We start from the raw sequence: 17073 nt of genomic DNA on the forward strand, positions 1-17073 counted from the left end.
TGAGATTCTCTCTCGGATACTGGACAGAGGGTTTCCACACATAAAAACCTCGAAACAGAGGAAGTCCTGTTATTCAGATAAGAAAACAGAGATTTGAAACCAAGTGTTTCACTCTGGTTCCCAAATTGTGACAGTGCAGCAATTTATACTCAGGTCTCTTCCCACCAGATGGCAGCCCAACTGAGAAATAATCCCAAAGATCCAAAAAAAGGAAATGACTTTTAAATGTTGGTATTGATTTTTCTGTTTGCTAAAAAATACATTAACTGGTAAAATAACCAAAATATGGTAAAAAGCTCTCTGAATTCTTCCAGGGAGAAATTCTGTATAGGCAAGTTTTCAGGGTAGCTGATTCTTAAATTTTTATAAGTTCTTGCATTTTTTAAATTGAAAAACCCTTCAGGAATGTGTTAAACAAATCCTTTTCTTTACTTAGACCGCTAAACATCCTTTACAGTTTGGGGCTGGCAGAGGGTCACCATGAATGTGGATTGTTGGCCCTCAGTGACGCAGAAATGCCTGGAACAGGGGGACGTGGGGCTCCTGGACCCTGTGTTGCACACTTTCATCTGGCTGTCTTGAACTTTGTCCTTATTTTTAGGATTTAGGATTTTGCTCCCTCCCTTGGTGTCAGTTGCCACTTGGGGTTTACATCTCCTCTCTATCCGCTCTATTTGCAGACTCTAACATGACTTCAGATAACCAAGTTTATTCACAGAATGGCTACTAACAAAGCTACTGCTCTCTGAGGACCTGCCATATGCTAGGCACGGCGCATGTCAGAGTCAATTTCATCTTCTTAATCCTTACACAACTCTACGAATTCTGTATTATACCCATTTTATAGGTGAGGAAACTAGGGCTCAAATAGTTTTCACACCGAGTAGACAGTGGAGGCAGGATTCATAGTGGAATCTCAGACTCTAAGGTGACCTGCCACCTCCGCCCTTCTGCGTAAGTGGTGACAGAGTTGTCTGCTTGTTAGAATTGCTGTGAGGTTGGAATAAAGAGGTACTGACTGGGTGTGAGGGGAGCTCTGATCATTAGAGTTTGTGAGCATTAGAGTTAGTACTTTGGATGCCAACTTGGCCAATTTTGTTTACCTCCTGGGTCAAAGGAGAAAATAAAAGGAAACCTCTTGTAAAATGTAAAAATCTATACAAATCTTGCACAGATTCTCTGGAAAGGTCAAGGGTTAACAACAGTAAGACTCACATTGTAATCCATGTAGAAGCAAGCAAACGGATGGAGTACAGCGGAGGCGACAAACGCGAGTTAAGGTTCATCATTTGGCTAAAAGCCTCTGACCTCCCAGGCAGGTGTCCTGGCCCCACATGACCTGGGAGGGTGTGCGTGGTAAACCCATGAGAGGGCGGGCAAAGACACGGACTTGCATATGAATACTCAACACCAGGTTTTCACAATTTTATTGGAAAACAAGTCAAGTCCATTGATCAATGATACATGCTGTACATGAATCTGGTGTTTTACTATATAAAAATATTTGTATCTGCTGCAGAATTATACAAACAAGTCTTTAAAAACCCTTCATCATTAACCAGTACAAATATAATTTATCAAAAATGTCTTTAAAAAATGGCTCAATACCTTTTCTCTTATTGCAAGTAAAATAAAGAGGCAGGAGAATGAACATATACATTCTGCTAAGCCAGGTTAGACAACTGGAAATGAAACACCTTGGTACATTTACAAACTTTTCCTAAACACTTAGGCTGACCAAAAAAAAAATTACCATCAGATAATGCAGTAAAATTTAATTAATGGGGAGGGCCTGAAAGGAAGAGCTTAAGAGAGGCTTCGGGGAAAACAATAAAACAAAGGAAGTTCCCAGGGAACTAGGAATGCGGCTCCTTCCTCCGGAATCCTCCCGTGGGCACAGCAGTCACACCGTGACACCATGACATCGCACTTTCCTGCTGGGCGCCTCCTCCACCAGGCACATCCCTGGATCCCTGTCCCTCCCCAAATTCCAGGAGCACTGCCACTGGTAATTCTTGCTTGTTTTCCCCCCTCCTCACTTCCTGGCCAATTGTGCCGTTAATTCTGTTTCAGAATTGGCTTTTGGGGTATTACACATGCAAATATATTTTATAGATGACAGACTAAAACTGATCAGCAACATTACGTTTAAAGCATCTCATAGGCTTTCTGGGACATGACAGCCCTGCATCCCAACCCTGCAGACTCTGGCTGCAGTCTGTGTGTGCTGCCAAACGAAAATAAGGCACTTTCCTTTATATCAGCAGCTCCAGAATAGCAGTGTTAACCAGGGCCATCCGACTGGATCCAAGAGAAACAGATGGAAAGAGAAGAGTCAAAGTATTAAACTCTGTTGTCTAGTTCTGACTACTTTGGGGGGAAAAAAATATACCAAATAAAAGCTTTTGTTCATCCATAATACTATATACTAAAAACACAAAAACCAGAAGGTCTGTCCATGTTCACACAACTTTTAAAACTGGGCATGTCCTTCAGTAAGTGGCCCATAAACTTGGCTTTGAGGTTTTCCAGGATTTCTCTAATTATTCTGAGGACTATCACCAAGCTTTAAAAATAATTTTCTATACCTAAAAACCCAATTTGCTTTCATTTAAAATATAATTTTAGATTTAGAATTTTTAAATTCTAAGAAATATTTACCCTTAGGGTGCGAAGGCACAGGAGGCTGACCTGGGCATTCACACAGCAGGACAGGAGGGGACAGCTGTGTGGACAGATTGGGGGTTTGGGGTGGTGGTGAAATGCTAGTGGGAGATCTGGGCTTTAGCTCCTGAGCCAGGAGCAGCCCCTCGGAGGTGTTTTGGCAAGACTGGGGGAAGATGAGAACAGCGTTTGATGAGGGATGATAAATCTGTGGGCCATGCGTGTGACAGAACAGAGGCAGGAAGTGACTTGGAAGTTGTCCTTCCAAAGAAGTAACGAGTCAAGAAAAGGGCAGAAGAGTAAGGTAGAACAGAATGGCCACTGGGGGCAGAGAGCACTAAGAGGGGACCAATTCTCTGCTACTCGTGCTTTTGAAATTCTCTCTCTCCAGTGGAAAGCTAAGGTTATTTCAAAACCTTGGAATCCTAGAGGCTCCCTTTGTTCACTGAAGTGACAGTTTGAAAGGTCTGTGAAAATGGAATTCAGTCTTTGGAAACTGACTGCTAGCTGTTGACGTGCATGGAAAATGCAAGGCAAACGGAAAGTTCTCCAAGAATATTTGTGCTTTCCTGAAACATGAGTCTCACTCACCAGCAGAACTGCCCATGAGAGCCACTGGAGGGCCACTCACCCTGCCGTCCCCAGACTGGGTCTCAGCCCCACCCTCCGATTGCAGACAACTTCATAAAACCGTCTGGAGATGGAACTATCTCCTGCACGTTCTTTCCTCTCGTTTGTTGTCCCAGTGTCTTCTCTCAGCAAGTTCAAACCTTCAGACAGGGCATTTGTTGCCTTTTTAAAGGACTTCCCGAGCCCTCTGCTCTGAAGTGCCCTGGCCTGCTATTGTCACATCCTGCTCCCTTAACAATCTGATTCCAGGTGACCTTGGGGATAAGGGACTATGCAGGTGCATCTTATGACTGTCCAGTCAGTGGAGGCACAGCCCAGCCTGCAAGGCCCTAAGACAGGAGGCACCCAAGCAACTCTTGGCTGCGCGGCTCCCAGCTACCCGAGCGGCACGTGGACCTCCCCTTGCAGTTTCTCCTTTGAGTCTGGCCTAGTGGCCGGGGATAGTAACTGGCACTTGGATGAAGGCAGCTGCCGCTGAACCGGCATGCGGTACCTGACATTCTTCCAGAATCTCGTCTTTGCAGACTGTGGTCCCTTCCTAGAGTCGCCGGACCAGCGTAGGGCCCCATGTTTCCGCTTAATGAACTTAATGGACTCCGGCATTTTCTCATAGTCTTGGATCTTCTCCAGCTCAAGCAGGATAATTTTAATTCCATCCTGAACGAGAGCATTGTACATTGCTATTTGCTCCTCAGAGGAGCTCCCCAGCCAGCTCAATCCTGAGGTTTCTCGGACCAAAATGATAATCAGTCTTCTGCTTTTCTTTATGTTTTCATTAGTGACCTCAACAATGTCTGAAAAACATGAAGAACAGCATAGTAAGTAAAGTTTTGATTTATAACCATTCTCTCCAGAACCCAAACCCCACAAGGTTCCTCCCACCCCACACCCTGCATCTCCTAATACTCTTTTTCTTACCTTACTTAAGATTAAAGGAGTTTCTCATTTCAGACTAGCTCAAAAGTTGACCCACATAAGTTGGATATTTCATTTAGGACTCAAATACTTTCAGTAGACATTTTAAAACTTTCTTGTTATACCATCTGATCTATACCCCTCAAATTTATTCTATCAGTTGTGAAGTAACTATTGATCTAACTAGTTGTTAAGTTTTCCAGAACTAAATGAAACTTAGTTAATTGTCACGCCAACAAAATATGAGAAAAGCAAATACCTGGTATTTAATAAATGTGAAACTCATTATCACGTACCACTTAAGAGGTTCTTAAAATTGTCAAGTATGTGTACCTATGCCACACTCTTCTAGAAAGATGAGACTCAACTGAATTAACCCAATTAATTTAGTACTTAAATCATTTTTACAACAAGACTTTTACTTTTTTCCCCATACATACCTTCCCCAACATAGTCATCTCTTCCATAAATGAACAGCTTGTAGCCACACTGTTTTTCCAAGACCTCAGGCAAGACTTTAAACACAAAAATATCTGAGTTAGAGGTGGACCCTTCCCCAAGGGTCTTTGGATACAGTATGTATGCATCATAGGTCTTTCCATCTGAAGCTAAAGGGAAAATGTAATATATTTAGAACCAAAAGGAAAAATAAGAGATTTGATAAAGCAAATCACAAACATGCATTTCAGAATATCAATATCACAAAGCATTTCAAGATCACAAACAGGCATTTCAGAATGAACTGTTCATTTTTTCGTATGATGGCATGAATAAAGTAGCAATACCAAAACTATAATACCTTTTTCAAGTGTTCATCTTTACAAGTTCCTGTTTATCGTGTTTTACTGCAAAGTCGTTCTTGTATTCCTTGACGGCTGCCCCACATATAGAGACTCTTACCCCTCAGGATGGAACTCTCCTTATCTCCCCGGCCTTATCTTTTTCCCCAAATGTCTCAGCACTGAATTCTATCCACTCTTCCTTCTATATAGTATCATATTAGTTTTTTGTGAGGTTTAAACAAAACAGAGAACACTTCCCTGATGCATGAAAATCAAGTCATTTCTCTCATCTGAAGGCAGATTATGGGGTGACCTATATCCTACCCAGCACAGAGTAGGTCCTCAGCAATGGCCTCTGAATAGTGGATTTATAAACACATGCTCTAAATGCCTGTTTATCCCACCATTATGAACACTAATGCAGTAACTTGGAAAACAATGCTGTCAGGTCATGAAATTATAATTATGCACAACAGTAACTACTATTCTTGTATATGCCACACTTTGTTTTAAAATTTAAGTAAAAACCCTCTGAGTTATCTTCTACAACTCTTAACTATCCCGTCTCTCCAATAAGAAAATACTGCATAGAATACAAAATTGTACCTTTTGGGGGGCGAAAATCATAGCAAGAATCCCTGTACCAAAGCACCAGGTCAACCTTGAAGAGCTTATAGATGAAAACAGAGCATGTAATTGCTACTGTTAACAGGACAAATATGCCAATCACGTGCTTCTGGAAATCAGGGACTACAGCAGAAAAGAGGGGAAAAAAATATTAGAACCAAAAGAGCTAAAAATTTGAGCATAGCAAATTAAACATTATCATCCCAGAGAAACTATATTTGGGATTGGCGTGCAATCTCAAATCCCAGACAGTATTAACTCATTTATTACTATCATTTAATAATGGGTACTAATGTACAAAGCTATTTAGAATGAATACTATATAAAACTAAGGTGCATCGTATTAAATTTCCACCTAAGAAGTATAATATACAATAACATAGAAAAAATATCAAAGACTATAGGCCAGAACACTCTGTAGTAAAACAAGTACAAGTCAAAGACCCTCAAAATCCTATAAAAGTTCCTGGAGGCAGAAGAGTCAGGTGGGAAAGCTGAAGGCTGGGGGACAGGAAAGGAGGGGTTGAGTGCCGCCATACAGAACGCTTCACACTTCCTCATTCTCCTGGCTCCCCAACTAGTTATTCATCCAGTGATTACAGAGGAGGAGTGGCAGAGGAGGAAGTGGAAGGGGAAGTAAGGAGGGTGAAAAAGAAGAAAGAAGAAAGTGACTTCTAAATGTCAGGGGCCATGTAGGCATCCAGAAAAGAATCTAAAAGCTCTATTTGACTTTTCCAATTTAGATGTTTGATCCATCTGTAATTAACTCAAGTATGAAGTAGAAAACAAGATATACCATTTTCCAGACTCATATCCAATTGGCCCAACTGATAGTTGACATTTACAGTTTTAATTATCGTAGCTTCATGCAAGATCATGACATCTATAATGTAAATCTTCCAGATTTATTGTTTCTATTCAAGACCACCTTGACTATTCTCGGCCCTTTACATTTCTATATGACTTTTAGAATAAGCCTGCCCACAACAACACACCCACACAAACACACACCCACACTTGCACAAATACTGCTGAGATTTTGATTGGAATTATTTTCAACCTGTACATTCATTTGGGGAGAACAGACAGCTTTATAATATTGAGTCTTTTGATCTATGAACATTGTATATCCTTCCATCTACATTCCAGTCATTCATGGATTAATGACAGGGATACGTTCTGAGAAATGCGTCATTAGGCAGTCTCATCATTGTGTGAACATCATAGAGTGCACTTACACAAACCTAGATGGTACAGCCTGCCACACACCTCGGCTATACGGTACTATCTTATGGGACCTCGGTTGTATACACAGTCCATTGTTGACAGAAATATCATTATGTGGCACACGACTATACTTAGGTCCTCTCTAATTTATCTCAATAATTTTTTTTAGTTTGTTTACAGAGATCTTGAATAACCTTTGCTAGATTTCTTCCTAAGTATTTGATAATTCTTGATGCTATTGTAAATGTTATATTTTAAATTTAATTTCTATTTGTTTGTTTTGGTATTTATAGACATACATAGAAATATAATATATATATAGACTAGCGATCTTGCTAAATTCATTTACTAATTCTAATAGTGTGTAGGTTCTTTTAGATTTTCTTCCATGTACACATTCATAAATACCCTATTTTTAATTCAACTATAAATAATCTTAAAATATTTCAAAAATACTTTCAGTACTATGCTTGACTAGACAATTCAAGAAAACCAAAACTTCTGACATCCTCCTTGGAAAGTGGATATTTAGGCTTTCCCTGTGCATCCATCATGTAATCAACTACCTAAAAATATTCGTTAGGTACCTATGACGTACCAGACTTAAGTTGCTAATAGCTCTGGAAATAGAATGATTAGTAAGATAAGTGGTCTGTGCCATCAGGGAATTTACAGTTAGTTAAATAAAACTAAATATGATAGATCCTGTGACAGGGACATATGGTGCCAGGGAAGTACTTAACAGAGGCCTAACCTCATCTGTTTGGGCAGAGAGCTGGGTTGAGGGCAGACAGCAGGACAGAAAAGCTTCCTAGAAGAAGAAATACTTGAGGTGAGAAGTGAAAGAGGAATAGAAGTTACCCAGGTTAAGAGGAATCCAAGAGAGCTCCGGGCAGAGGAAAGAGCTTCGCAAACCTCAACGCCATGGCATCTCACCACCGTCAAACAAAATTGCATTTCAAATAAATAGTTCTGTTGTTTACCTGGTTGTCTTAATTGGACATATGCTGCACTTCTACCATATGAATTCTTGGCTAAACAGGTAAATGGATATAGGTAAAATCTACTTTCCACTGCCGAAATATTAAGCACTGTGATAAGTGTATGCCTTCTTTTGAGGGAAGGGTTTTCCACTCTGTTCAAAAGAGAGAGCATAAATAAAGTTGTTAAAGTCAATGGCATCAACTCCAAATAATTTGTCTCTTTGTTGCATAAACCGTAGCAGAAAGAATCACCAGCCCCAAGCACAGGTATAACGATCAGGCTGTTAGCAACACTGATCTGATATTTTACAGCCCTAAGACCCTTGTCAGTAAAAGACTCAGTAGCAGAGAAATCAAATTAAAATTACCAGCTTCCAGGAAGAAAAATGCAGACATATGCATTCTGTTCTCCATGAGGCACAGAGGAGAATATATGAAACAAGAGTAGATTGGGGCAGATGACAAAGGGTCTGCAGGTGACGCTAAGGAGTCAGGAGTTTACCTCTAGAGAGGTAATAGGGAGCCATTAGACACTTGAGCAGTGAGTGGCTGATTCCTGGCCCCATTTAATGAGTCAAACTGCTTAAAAAATGGAATAACAGGGAGGTAATTCAGAAAAATTGCTTTACTAGAACGTGGCAACATATATAACTGAATTTAAGGTTTCCCTTCCAAGTGGTCCAGAATTTGCACCAGAGTGACATGTATTTTTACCTTAAATGTACGAGGTATATATATTTACATCCTGTTTAGCTTAGCAAAACTCAATATGGGGAGCGAAAGGTTAAGGACTAGTCAATTGTCAACTAACCCTTGCCATAAGATTAAATTATCAGAGTTATAACAAGTATGACATGGAATTTAATACCAAAACTTCTCTATTGCATGTCTGGCTCTTAGCATACTTACGGTTTATACTCTTCCACCAGCACTGGGTCACTGTCATCAATTAATGAGCCATTCCACCTCCAGTACACAAAGTCAGTAAACATGCCAGTGACATTGCAGATCAGTTGTACCTGCGATCCTGCAAAGCAATGTATTTTTAATCACGGCATCAACAGATTTTTATCTGATCTTTCTATCTCACTAGATTAACAAATGGCTACTGAATAAAAATTTTAAATTATCGAAAAGCACAAAGAAAAAGAAAATTGTCCTTAAACCCAGAGAAAGCCACTACTAGTAACTTTATGTACCTCATTCCTTATCCTCTCTGTGCACATATGCAATCTTTAAAATGAGGTGTTCCTGTCTACTATTTGTAATTACTGTGCTCTGGGAATTTCGGCTCTCATGAATAGCCTTCCAAAACAGGCTGTTTCATGGCTGCCTACTATTCCAGAATACGGACATACTATGATTAGTTATGTTCCTATTGCTAAACACAATTTGTTTCTATTATGATTAATATTCCAATGAACATTCTTGTACATCATTATTGTACATACCCTAAAGTATTACTTTGAATAAAAATCAGGAAGTAGGGTTGAGTTAAAAGAGAGACATATTTTAAAAGCCAACTCCCCCTCCCAAGTGAGACGGTGCCCCCCTACTCTGCCCAGCAGCGTATGTGAGTGCCATTTACCCCTAAGACCCCTAGATACCAAATATTTTTGGTTAGTCATTGCCAATTGAGAGAAGAAAACAATTCCATTTAAACTTTCAACTGCATTTCTGGAATTCATGGTGAATTAACATGTTTTTCATAAGCTTAGCATTCATTTGCCTTTCTTTTAGGAACTGCTTGTTATGCCTACTGTCCATTATTTAATTGCATTCTCATAGTAACCTTATTGATGTGTTGATCAGGGTATTAGGTCTTTATCACATGTGAAAACTATTCCAAATATCCAAATATTTCAGTTTGTTGCTTTCACTTTATTTTTGTTTGTGGAAATTCTTTGGTGTAAATTTTTTTTTATTTGCTCAAATTTATAACAGTTTTCTTTATTGTATCTGTTTTCACTATTTTTTTCTAAAGCCCTCTCTACCAGCAAATCAGGAAGATATCCACATATGTTCTCTATACAATGTGTTCACTGTTTTATTGTTTTGATTGTTTTAGCTCTTTAATCTGTCCAGAATATAATTGGCTTTGGTATGAGAGGGTGCTCTAACTTAATGTTTTTATCCAAACAGCTGATGGATCATTTCAGAAACACTTATTGAATAATAAATCTCTTCCTCACTCATTTGTAATGCCGCCTTTATCATAAAATAAATTCTTATTTATTTGGGACTGTCTTGGTTGATCTGAATGTGTATACTGATGCCAAGGGTACTACACTCTTAATTGCTACAGTTTTAGGGTAAATATTAATATTATTTAGAGCTCTTCTTCCCAATATTGTCTTAATAATCTTATTTTATTCTCCCAGGTGAATTTTAGAATCACTTGTCAATTTTTTAGCCCATTTATGTTTTACCGGAATTCCATGAAATCTGTAATTTTGAGTTGATATCTTTACAATTTCCAGTTTTTCTTATAAGAAAAACATACACATTTCTATTACAGTTTTCCTTAAACTGGCCTTTCTCAAGACAATTTTCATTATTGCTCCTTTTGGAGCCTTTCAAGGCATTTTATCCTAATTGCCTCCCTCTCCATGAAGTTTTAATACCACAGATATACAATGTATCTGTTGATTTCAGTTTTTTTCTTACATTTCTTACAAGATTTCTTACAAGAACCAGTTTTCTCCCCACTGGAGACACCAACACCCCCTTCATACCACTGCCTGGAGAATAAATGCTTTAAATCTATTTTTCTGAGGTTTATATGTCAGGGTTTGGGGTTTTTGTTTGGTTTTTTCTCCCTTATAAATCCCATATTTGTTTTTTTTCTTGAAGATTGGCCCTGAGCTAACATCCATTGCCAATATTTTTCTCTTCTTCTTCTCCCCAACACACCCCCATACATAGTTGTATATTCTAGCTGCAGGTCCTTCTAGTTCTGCTATGTGGAATGCAGCCTTAGCATGGCTGGATGAGCTGTGCTAGGTCCGTGCCCAGCATCTGAAGCGGCGAAACCCTAGTGCCAAAGTGGAGTGTGCAAACTTAACCACAGGCCCCAATCCCATATATTTTTAAAAGATTGTGCTAAGATATTTTATAGACCTCTCTATGATGTTTACTCTTGCAAATAGGATCTCTCTTGCCATTATGTTGTCTAGTTAGTTATTGCTAAGCAATTCTAATATTTTAGAATATTAATTTTATATCTGGTCAATTAATTCTAATTTTTTCCCAGTAATTCTCTTGAGATTTGTAGGTACATAATTATATGATCTGAAAATAATAAAGAAGTTTATTTTCTTCCTTACAGTAAGCATGCCTTGGTTATCTTTGATTGCGATAGTGGACACTTCTAGAACATGTTAAGTAATGCTGATTATGTGGGTATCTTTGTCATGCTCTTGACTTCAGTGAGAAAGTCCATGCATGTAGAAAGCCTAACACTACAATGTTTCACCATTAAAAATGTTGGCGACTATTGGTTTGAAATGATGTTATTTATTAAGTTAAGGACGCATCCCTCAATTCCTCTTTTTCTAAGTCATTCTATTGGTAACTGGTATTGAATCTTATCAAACGCCTGTTTGACACTCTAGGATTATCATATGACAGTGATGTGTGCCTCTGATCGATGTGATATATTAACATAATTGTTTCCTGATATGAAGCTACTTTTAGATTTGGAGATCAGTGCAACCCAGGCTTTAGAGCTCTAAGGTCTACGCCTCTAGAGTGTGTATTCTCATGAGGAGCAATGGCCAATGGGGCAAAAAGTGGTTCTTGGTGAGAGGGAGAAAGAAAATCTTAGCCATTGCAATGATTTGTGGCTCTCTGAAGTACCACAGCACATCAACAAATGACAATATAGCTGTGGTATTAAAATTCCAAGAAGAGGAGGGGGATTAGGGGGAAAAAATGCCCTTTTAGGCTCTAAAGGGGAGCAATCATGGGGGAAAAAAAAGGTTGGAAACACTGTTCTAGATCCTATTGGCTTCTGTTTAATTTTAAATTTTCATATATTTGTTTGTTTACATGTAAGAATGTCTTTATATTACCTTCCACCATGAATAATAACTTGGCCAAGTACAGAATTCATAGGTCACAAACTTTTACCTTCTAATCTCTGTACAACTGTTCACTGTCTTCATGCAAATGCTGCTACAGATGAGAATTCTCTATACCAGGCTGATTTTTGATCCTCTGATACAAAAATCTGTTTTTATGTTTGGACCAGTGACTTCCGAGAGAACGCCCAGTGATGGCAGGAATGTTCTATGCTTGTGCTGTCTGATAGGGTAGTCACTGGTCACACATGGCTATTAAGCCCTTGACTGAGGGACTAATTTTTAATTGAACTAAATTAATTTACTTAATTCAAATTTACATGTACATAGCCACATGTGACCAGTGGCCACTGTATTGGTTAGCATAGGTCTGGACACTTATAGGTTTACATCTTTATTTTTGAAATAAAAAATTCTCACCAACTTGGAAAAGTATTTTTCTACAATGACTATCTATTTGGCCTGTAGGCTTACTCTTCTGCCTAAAAGCTTAGCTCTGGCTATAAGAAATCCATCTTGTGCCAAATAAATTACATTTCTCATTCCTAGGCCTGTTAAACTCGGCCTTTGGCTGATGTTTTCAGGAGTCATAAGTGTCCACAGGAAAGTAAGATGGGTAAATCAAACATGGCTAGATTTTTGCCATAAGAGACAAGAAATCCAAAGAAACATTTAAGACACAATCTGTGCCACTTCCCCTCTAACTATAGATATATCCAGTGAACGACTTAGGCTACGTGTAGTAAACATAGAGTTTACCTTAATCTTTAGTTCAAAACAACAATTTCAGCATATCTTGATTGGAGTCCACTTACCCAAGTCCACTTCCATCGTCTCATTAACTGGACTCACGATCAGAGGCTTCGTGGGCCTGATTTCATCTGAAAGAAAAACATCCACAGGGCTTCTCAGTTGCTTATAGATCAGAATCTCAAATGATGACAACACTTGGCAAAATACACCAAAATATAGTAAATGGCATGTGGCTAGACGCTCCCCCGGGTGCCCAGAGATATGGCAGGAAAGAAAGGTAAGAGGTGAAGGAAGGAAGCGGACACAGAGGCCACAGTGAACCGTGAACACCCACTACACAGCCGGGCCCTTCTGAGCCCACAGAAGCTACAAAAACACACAGATGAGCCCAGGGCCTGGGTCTCCAGACAAGTGCCTCTCTTAAAGCCAATCAGGAAAAATAAGTCTCCATGGAAAGGGACTTCTCTGGATGGAGCATTACTAACCAGAAGAGCCATCCAGTGACAGACACACTCGTATTTAGTAATGTTCGTAATGACGCAAGAGTGGAATGCCAAGCAATTTGGCGTAATTTATTAAAATAAGCAGAAAAATATTAAGGAGCTCCAGAAATCAATCTGACTTTTATTAACAAAAAGATTGGCTTCAAGGGTTGATCTGCAGCCAAGTCTGAGAAACTATGAACTTAAATGCCAAGTATTCTACCACAGTCAAAGAAAAGGACGCTCCATTAGGGCAGGATATCGTCTCTTTCGTTCCCTAATGAATTCCTGGAATAGTGCCTGGCACAGAGTAGATGCTCAATAAATTCTTCTGAATCTGCCTTTAGAAGAAAACAAAATATGGCCCCACTCCTGATTAAGTATATTATTTCTACATAAGGGATCAGAAAAGGAAATGGAGAATATTTAACACATATTTGACCTATTTAAAAGTTCCCTAGTGTCCAGTTTTTCCTAAAATTCTGTCTGCTGGTCTGGTTGCTGTATCTCAAGAGCTACACACTGACCAGAGAGAGGCTGCTAAGAACTCAGGATGGTCGTGATACAAGGACTATTAAAAATTACAATTCACTGGGGCTGGCGCTGTGGCTGAGTGGTTAAGTTCGCGCGCTCCGCTGCAGGCGGCCCAGTGTTTCATTGGTTCGAATCCTGGATGCGGACATGGCACTGCTCATCAAACCATGCTGAGGCAGCGTCCTACATGCCACAACTAGAAGGACCCACAACGAAGAATACACAGCTATGTACCTGGGGGCTTTGGGGAGAAAAAGGAAAAAAATAAAATCTTAAAAAAAAAAATTACGATTCACTGATGTTTTGGGGACCAAGGCAGAGATTAACATTTATTTAATAAAATTAATCTTTGAAAAAAACAAATTATTATAGAATTGAGAAAACTTAGCTATGCGTAGAGTGATCATATTCTGGGTGTTGCTGGGATATTTCCTATTTACACCTGCTATCCCAGCATAATTTTTTTCTTTTTTTGGTGAGGAAGATTAACCCTGAGCTAACATCCATGCCCATCTTCCTCTATTTTGTATGTGGGTTGCCACCACAGCATGGCTTGATGAGTAGTGCAGGTCCACGCCTAGGATCTGAACCCATGAAGCCCTGGCGGTCAAAGCGGAGAGTGTGAACTTAACCACTAAACCACCAGGCCAGCCTCCAGCATAATTATTAATAGAGACTCCTTTAACTCAAATCCTGGTTAGAGTAACTCTTCTTATATTACTAAAAACTTATAAAACCTGTTATTTACAGAAAGATTGAACATTCTGTCCATCCCTGAGTAATTCATAGGAGTGCATTTTGTTGTAAAACCGTTCTTAATATGAAATATGGTTAATGGAGAATTGAAAGCCTCAGGAAAATTAACAATAATCATCGTATACCTATTGATTGCTCATCCGTTATGCACCAGGCACTGCATTGCACCAGGCAGATGACCACAAGCTGAGCACACTCGACCTCCAACCTTCCCAACAATTTTGGAAGGTTGTATCATCTTCTTAAAGAGGAGGAAACGAGCTTAGAGAGGTTAAGTAACTGGGCTGACAGAGAAGTAACCAGAGGTAGATTCTGGGAGTGTAACTTATTCCAAAACCCATTAGCATCCACCCCATCAAGCAAATGATCCTCACTGCTAGACACTCAGATTCCCCAAGTGAAGGTTCTCAGACTTGTCCTCATACACCAGCTGGAGACAGCCCCAGAGCTCTCTGGAAGAACCATCTGTAGCCATGCCAAAGAACAATCTTCCTAGTTCAGTTGGAAAACATAGCACATGCTGTCTGTTTAATTAGCACTGCATCCAAAGCAGGAATGAAAAATATTTACATGGTATTTAGCAACAAAAACTAAACTAAGGCCAAGTGACTTTTGGAAAATCATCAAGTTTCTCTTGGATTCAGTTCCTCCATGGACAATGAAGGTCATATTAGAATCATGCTCTCTGGGCTCTTCCAGATTTAAACTCCTAGGACTGGAGCTATGACTCACCTAGAGTAATAAGTCCTATAACCCGGGTAATAGGATATTGTTTTCCCAAGTGTGTGTAGGATATATGACAAGTATAGTGCCCTTTATGCGCTTCTGTCACATTCGCCACAATGAGTTTATCTGTTTTTCCAATAAAGTTTATATTGTCGAGAAGTAGAGGTTGGCAATCCTAGACAGAGAGAGAGGAAGGAAGGATTGACAACTGATTAACCGCTTTCCCCAGTCTACTGGCAAAAGAAACTGCATTTTTTCACATTGGCAAATGTTATATAAAATCCATATATATGTGAATAGAAAATACTTACATAAAAGTTCTAATATTGTATTTTTTGTGCAAAAGTCATAATTTTATTCCTAGGATATTAAATCTTTATGCCTATGAGCCTTGCACTTTGAAGACAAGAGAAGACAAATTTATTTTGCAAGGAAAAGAGGTTTGAGGAAAGAATGCTAACACCATAGTTTCTTAGTAAGGCTGTACTTCCTTTCTTCATTGATATTTATTTTGTATTTCTCAACCTCGACAAGATGACTCCCCTTGGAAACCCCAACAGACTAGGTAGATCAAAGATGCCAATGCATAATGTGTCCCATGGAGTGCTAGCCAATCCACTTTTAAGACAGAACCACTAAGACAAAAACCACTAAGTTATTTAAGGACCACAATGTTTTTAATAAAACACAAAATAATATATTTTTAATAAATAGTTATCCTTTAAAAACCTTAAATTTCTAATAAGCCTTCTCTTTAAACACCTCTCATTCCTACTATACTTTTCTCAACTGTATCTTATTAAATCAAAATAACAGAAAGTAACATTCTAGTTTAGCTGCAAATTAAATGTATGCAGTCTTACATCTTTTTAAAACTTTCCTCTTGTTTCACCACTCTAAAGCAAACGATATGCCAAAGGAAAAAGTACTTTGCAGCTTCATTCTATTGTCTATGACAAAAAGCTATTTTATTTGCTGGAAAAGTAAAATACCATATTTAATATAAAATTACCTTATACCACTGTATTTCGGGTAACTCATTGTTTTCATCTCTAAAAACTTCCAAATAAGGACACACTAGAAGTCCATCTTCTCCAAGGGGTAGTTTCTGTGTAAATATAGCTTGTGCATTGTAACACAAGTCAGGCTCATGCTGTACAAACCTTGCAGTTATTTTAACTTTGAGGCAGTAAGTTGAATTTCTAAAATAAATCAAAATAGGTGAATTAAGCACTATGAAAACATTTTTCTGTCCTTAACTATTGCAGGTACATAGAACACGTTTGTAACATATTAATTCCTTTCTTACCTTACTGCACAATAGTAATGTCCTGAATCCTCTATTTTAGCAGGAACAAACCAAAGTTTATCTTTGTACTGATGAATCCTAGAGTCTCGTTCCATAGACACAGGTGTCTCGCTGTCATTTTTATACCAAATTATAGTGCCATTGCTTTCATTTGGGTTAAGAGGACATGACCGAACGTCAATTTCATATGCAGATGAAACTAAAACTATTGGTTCTTCACGTTCCTCACATTTATCTTTAAAAGGGAGACAAGGAAAGCAATTTCTATAAGAAATCTGTTCATTTTTAATGTAATATCTACATATAAACACATTAATTATTAAATAAATCAATTCATATTTTATATTAGAATTTTAACAGTCTTATGAGTAAGAGTATTATCTTGAGAGTCTGAAAGATTTATATTCAAATCCAGTGTGTCACTTACTACCCGTGTGTCCTTGAGCAAGTGGTTTAACCTCTCTCATCCCCTCTTTATTCATCTAAAGATTGGCGATAACCTAGCCGGAGAGATATCTGCTTCTGTAGAAAGATGGAGTAACAGGAACTGGATTTACTCTCCCACCTGAACAACTAAAAAATGGACAAAGTATCTGAAACAAC

At 38.7% G+C, this 17073-nt stretch overlaps 1 protein-coding gene across 16 annotated transcripts in view; it reads right to left on the bottom strand.

Moving 5' to 3' along the window:
* Nucleotides 1-1410: 1410 nt before the first annotated feature.
* Nucleotides 1411-17073, bottom strand: part of IL1R1 (interleukin 1 receptor type 1) — a 76482-nt gene continuing 60819 nt past the window's right edge. For all 16 annotated transcript variants that reach the window (XM_008538465.2, XM_008538460.2, XM_008538458.2 and 13 more), the window contains 9 exons: nucleotides 16471-16705; nucleotides 16174-16363; nucleotides 15168-15336; nucleotides 12726-12791; nucleotides 8738-8855; nucleotides 7829-7980; nucleotides 5598-5741; nucleotides 4650-4817; nucleotides 1411-4088 (listed from right to left, as the gene is read on the bottom strand). In XM_008538465.2, the coding sequence (XP_008536687.2) occupies nucleotides 3670-4088; nucleotides 4650-4817; nucleotides 5598-5741; nucleotides 7829-7980; nucleotides 8738-8855; nucleotides 12726-12791; nucleotides 15168-15336; nucleotides 16174-16363; nucleotides 16471-16705 (1661 nt within the window). In that variant the 3' untranslated portion in view covers nucleotides 1411-3669. The remainder of the gene's footprint in view (nucleotides 4089-4649; nucleotides 4818-5597; nucleotides 5742-7828; nucleotides 7981-8737; nucleotides 8856-12725; nucleotides 12792-15167; nucleotides 15337-16173; nucleotides 16364-16470; nucleotides 16706-17073) is intronic.

Source organism: Equus przewalskii, chromosome 14 (genome assembly GCF_037783145.1).
Source record: "Equus przewalskii isolate Varuska chromosome 14, EquPr2, whole genome shotgun sequence".
NCBI lineage: Eukaryota > Metazoa > Chordata > Mammalia > Perissodactyla > Equidae > Equus > Equus przewalskii.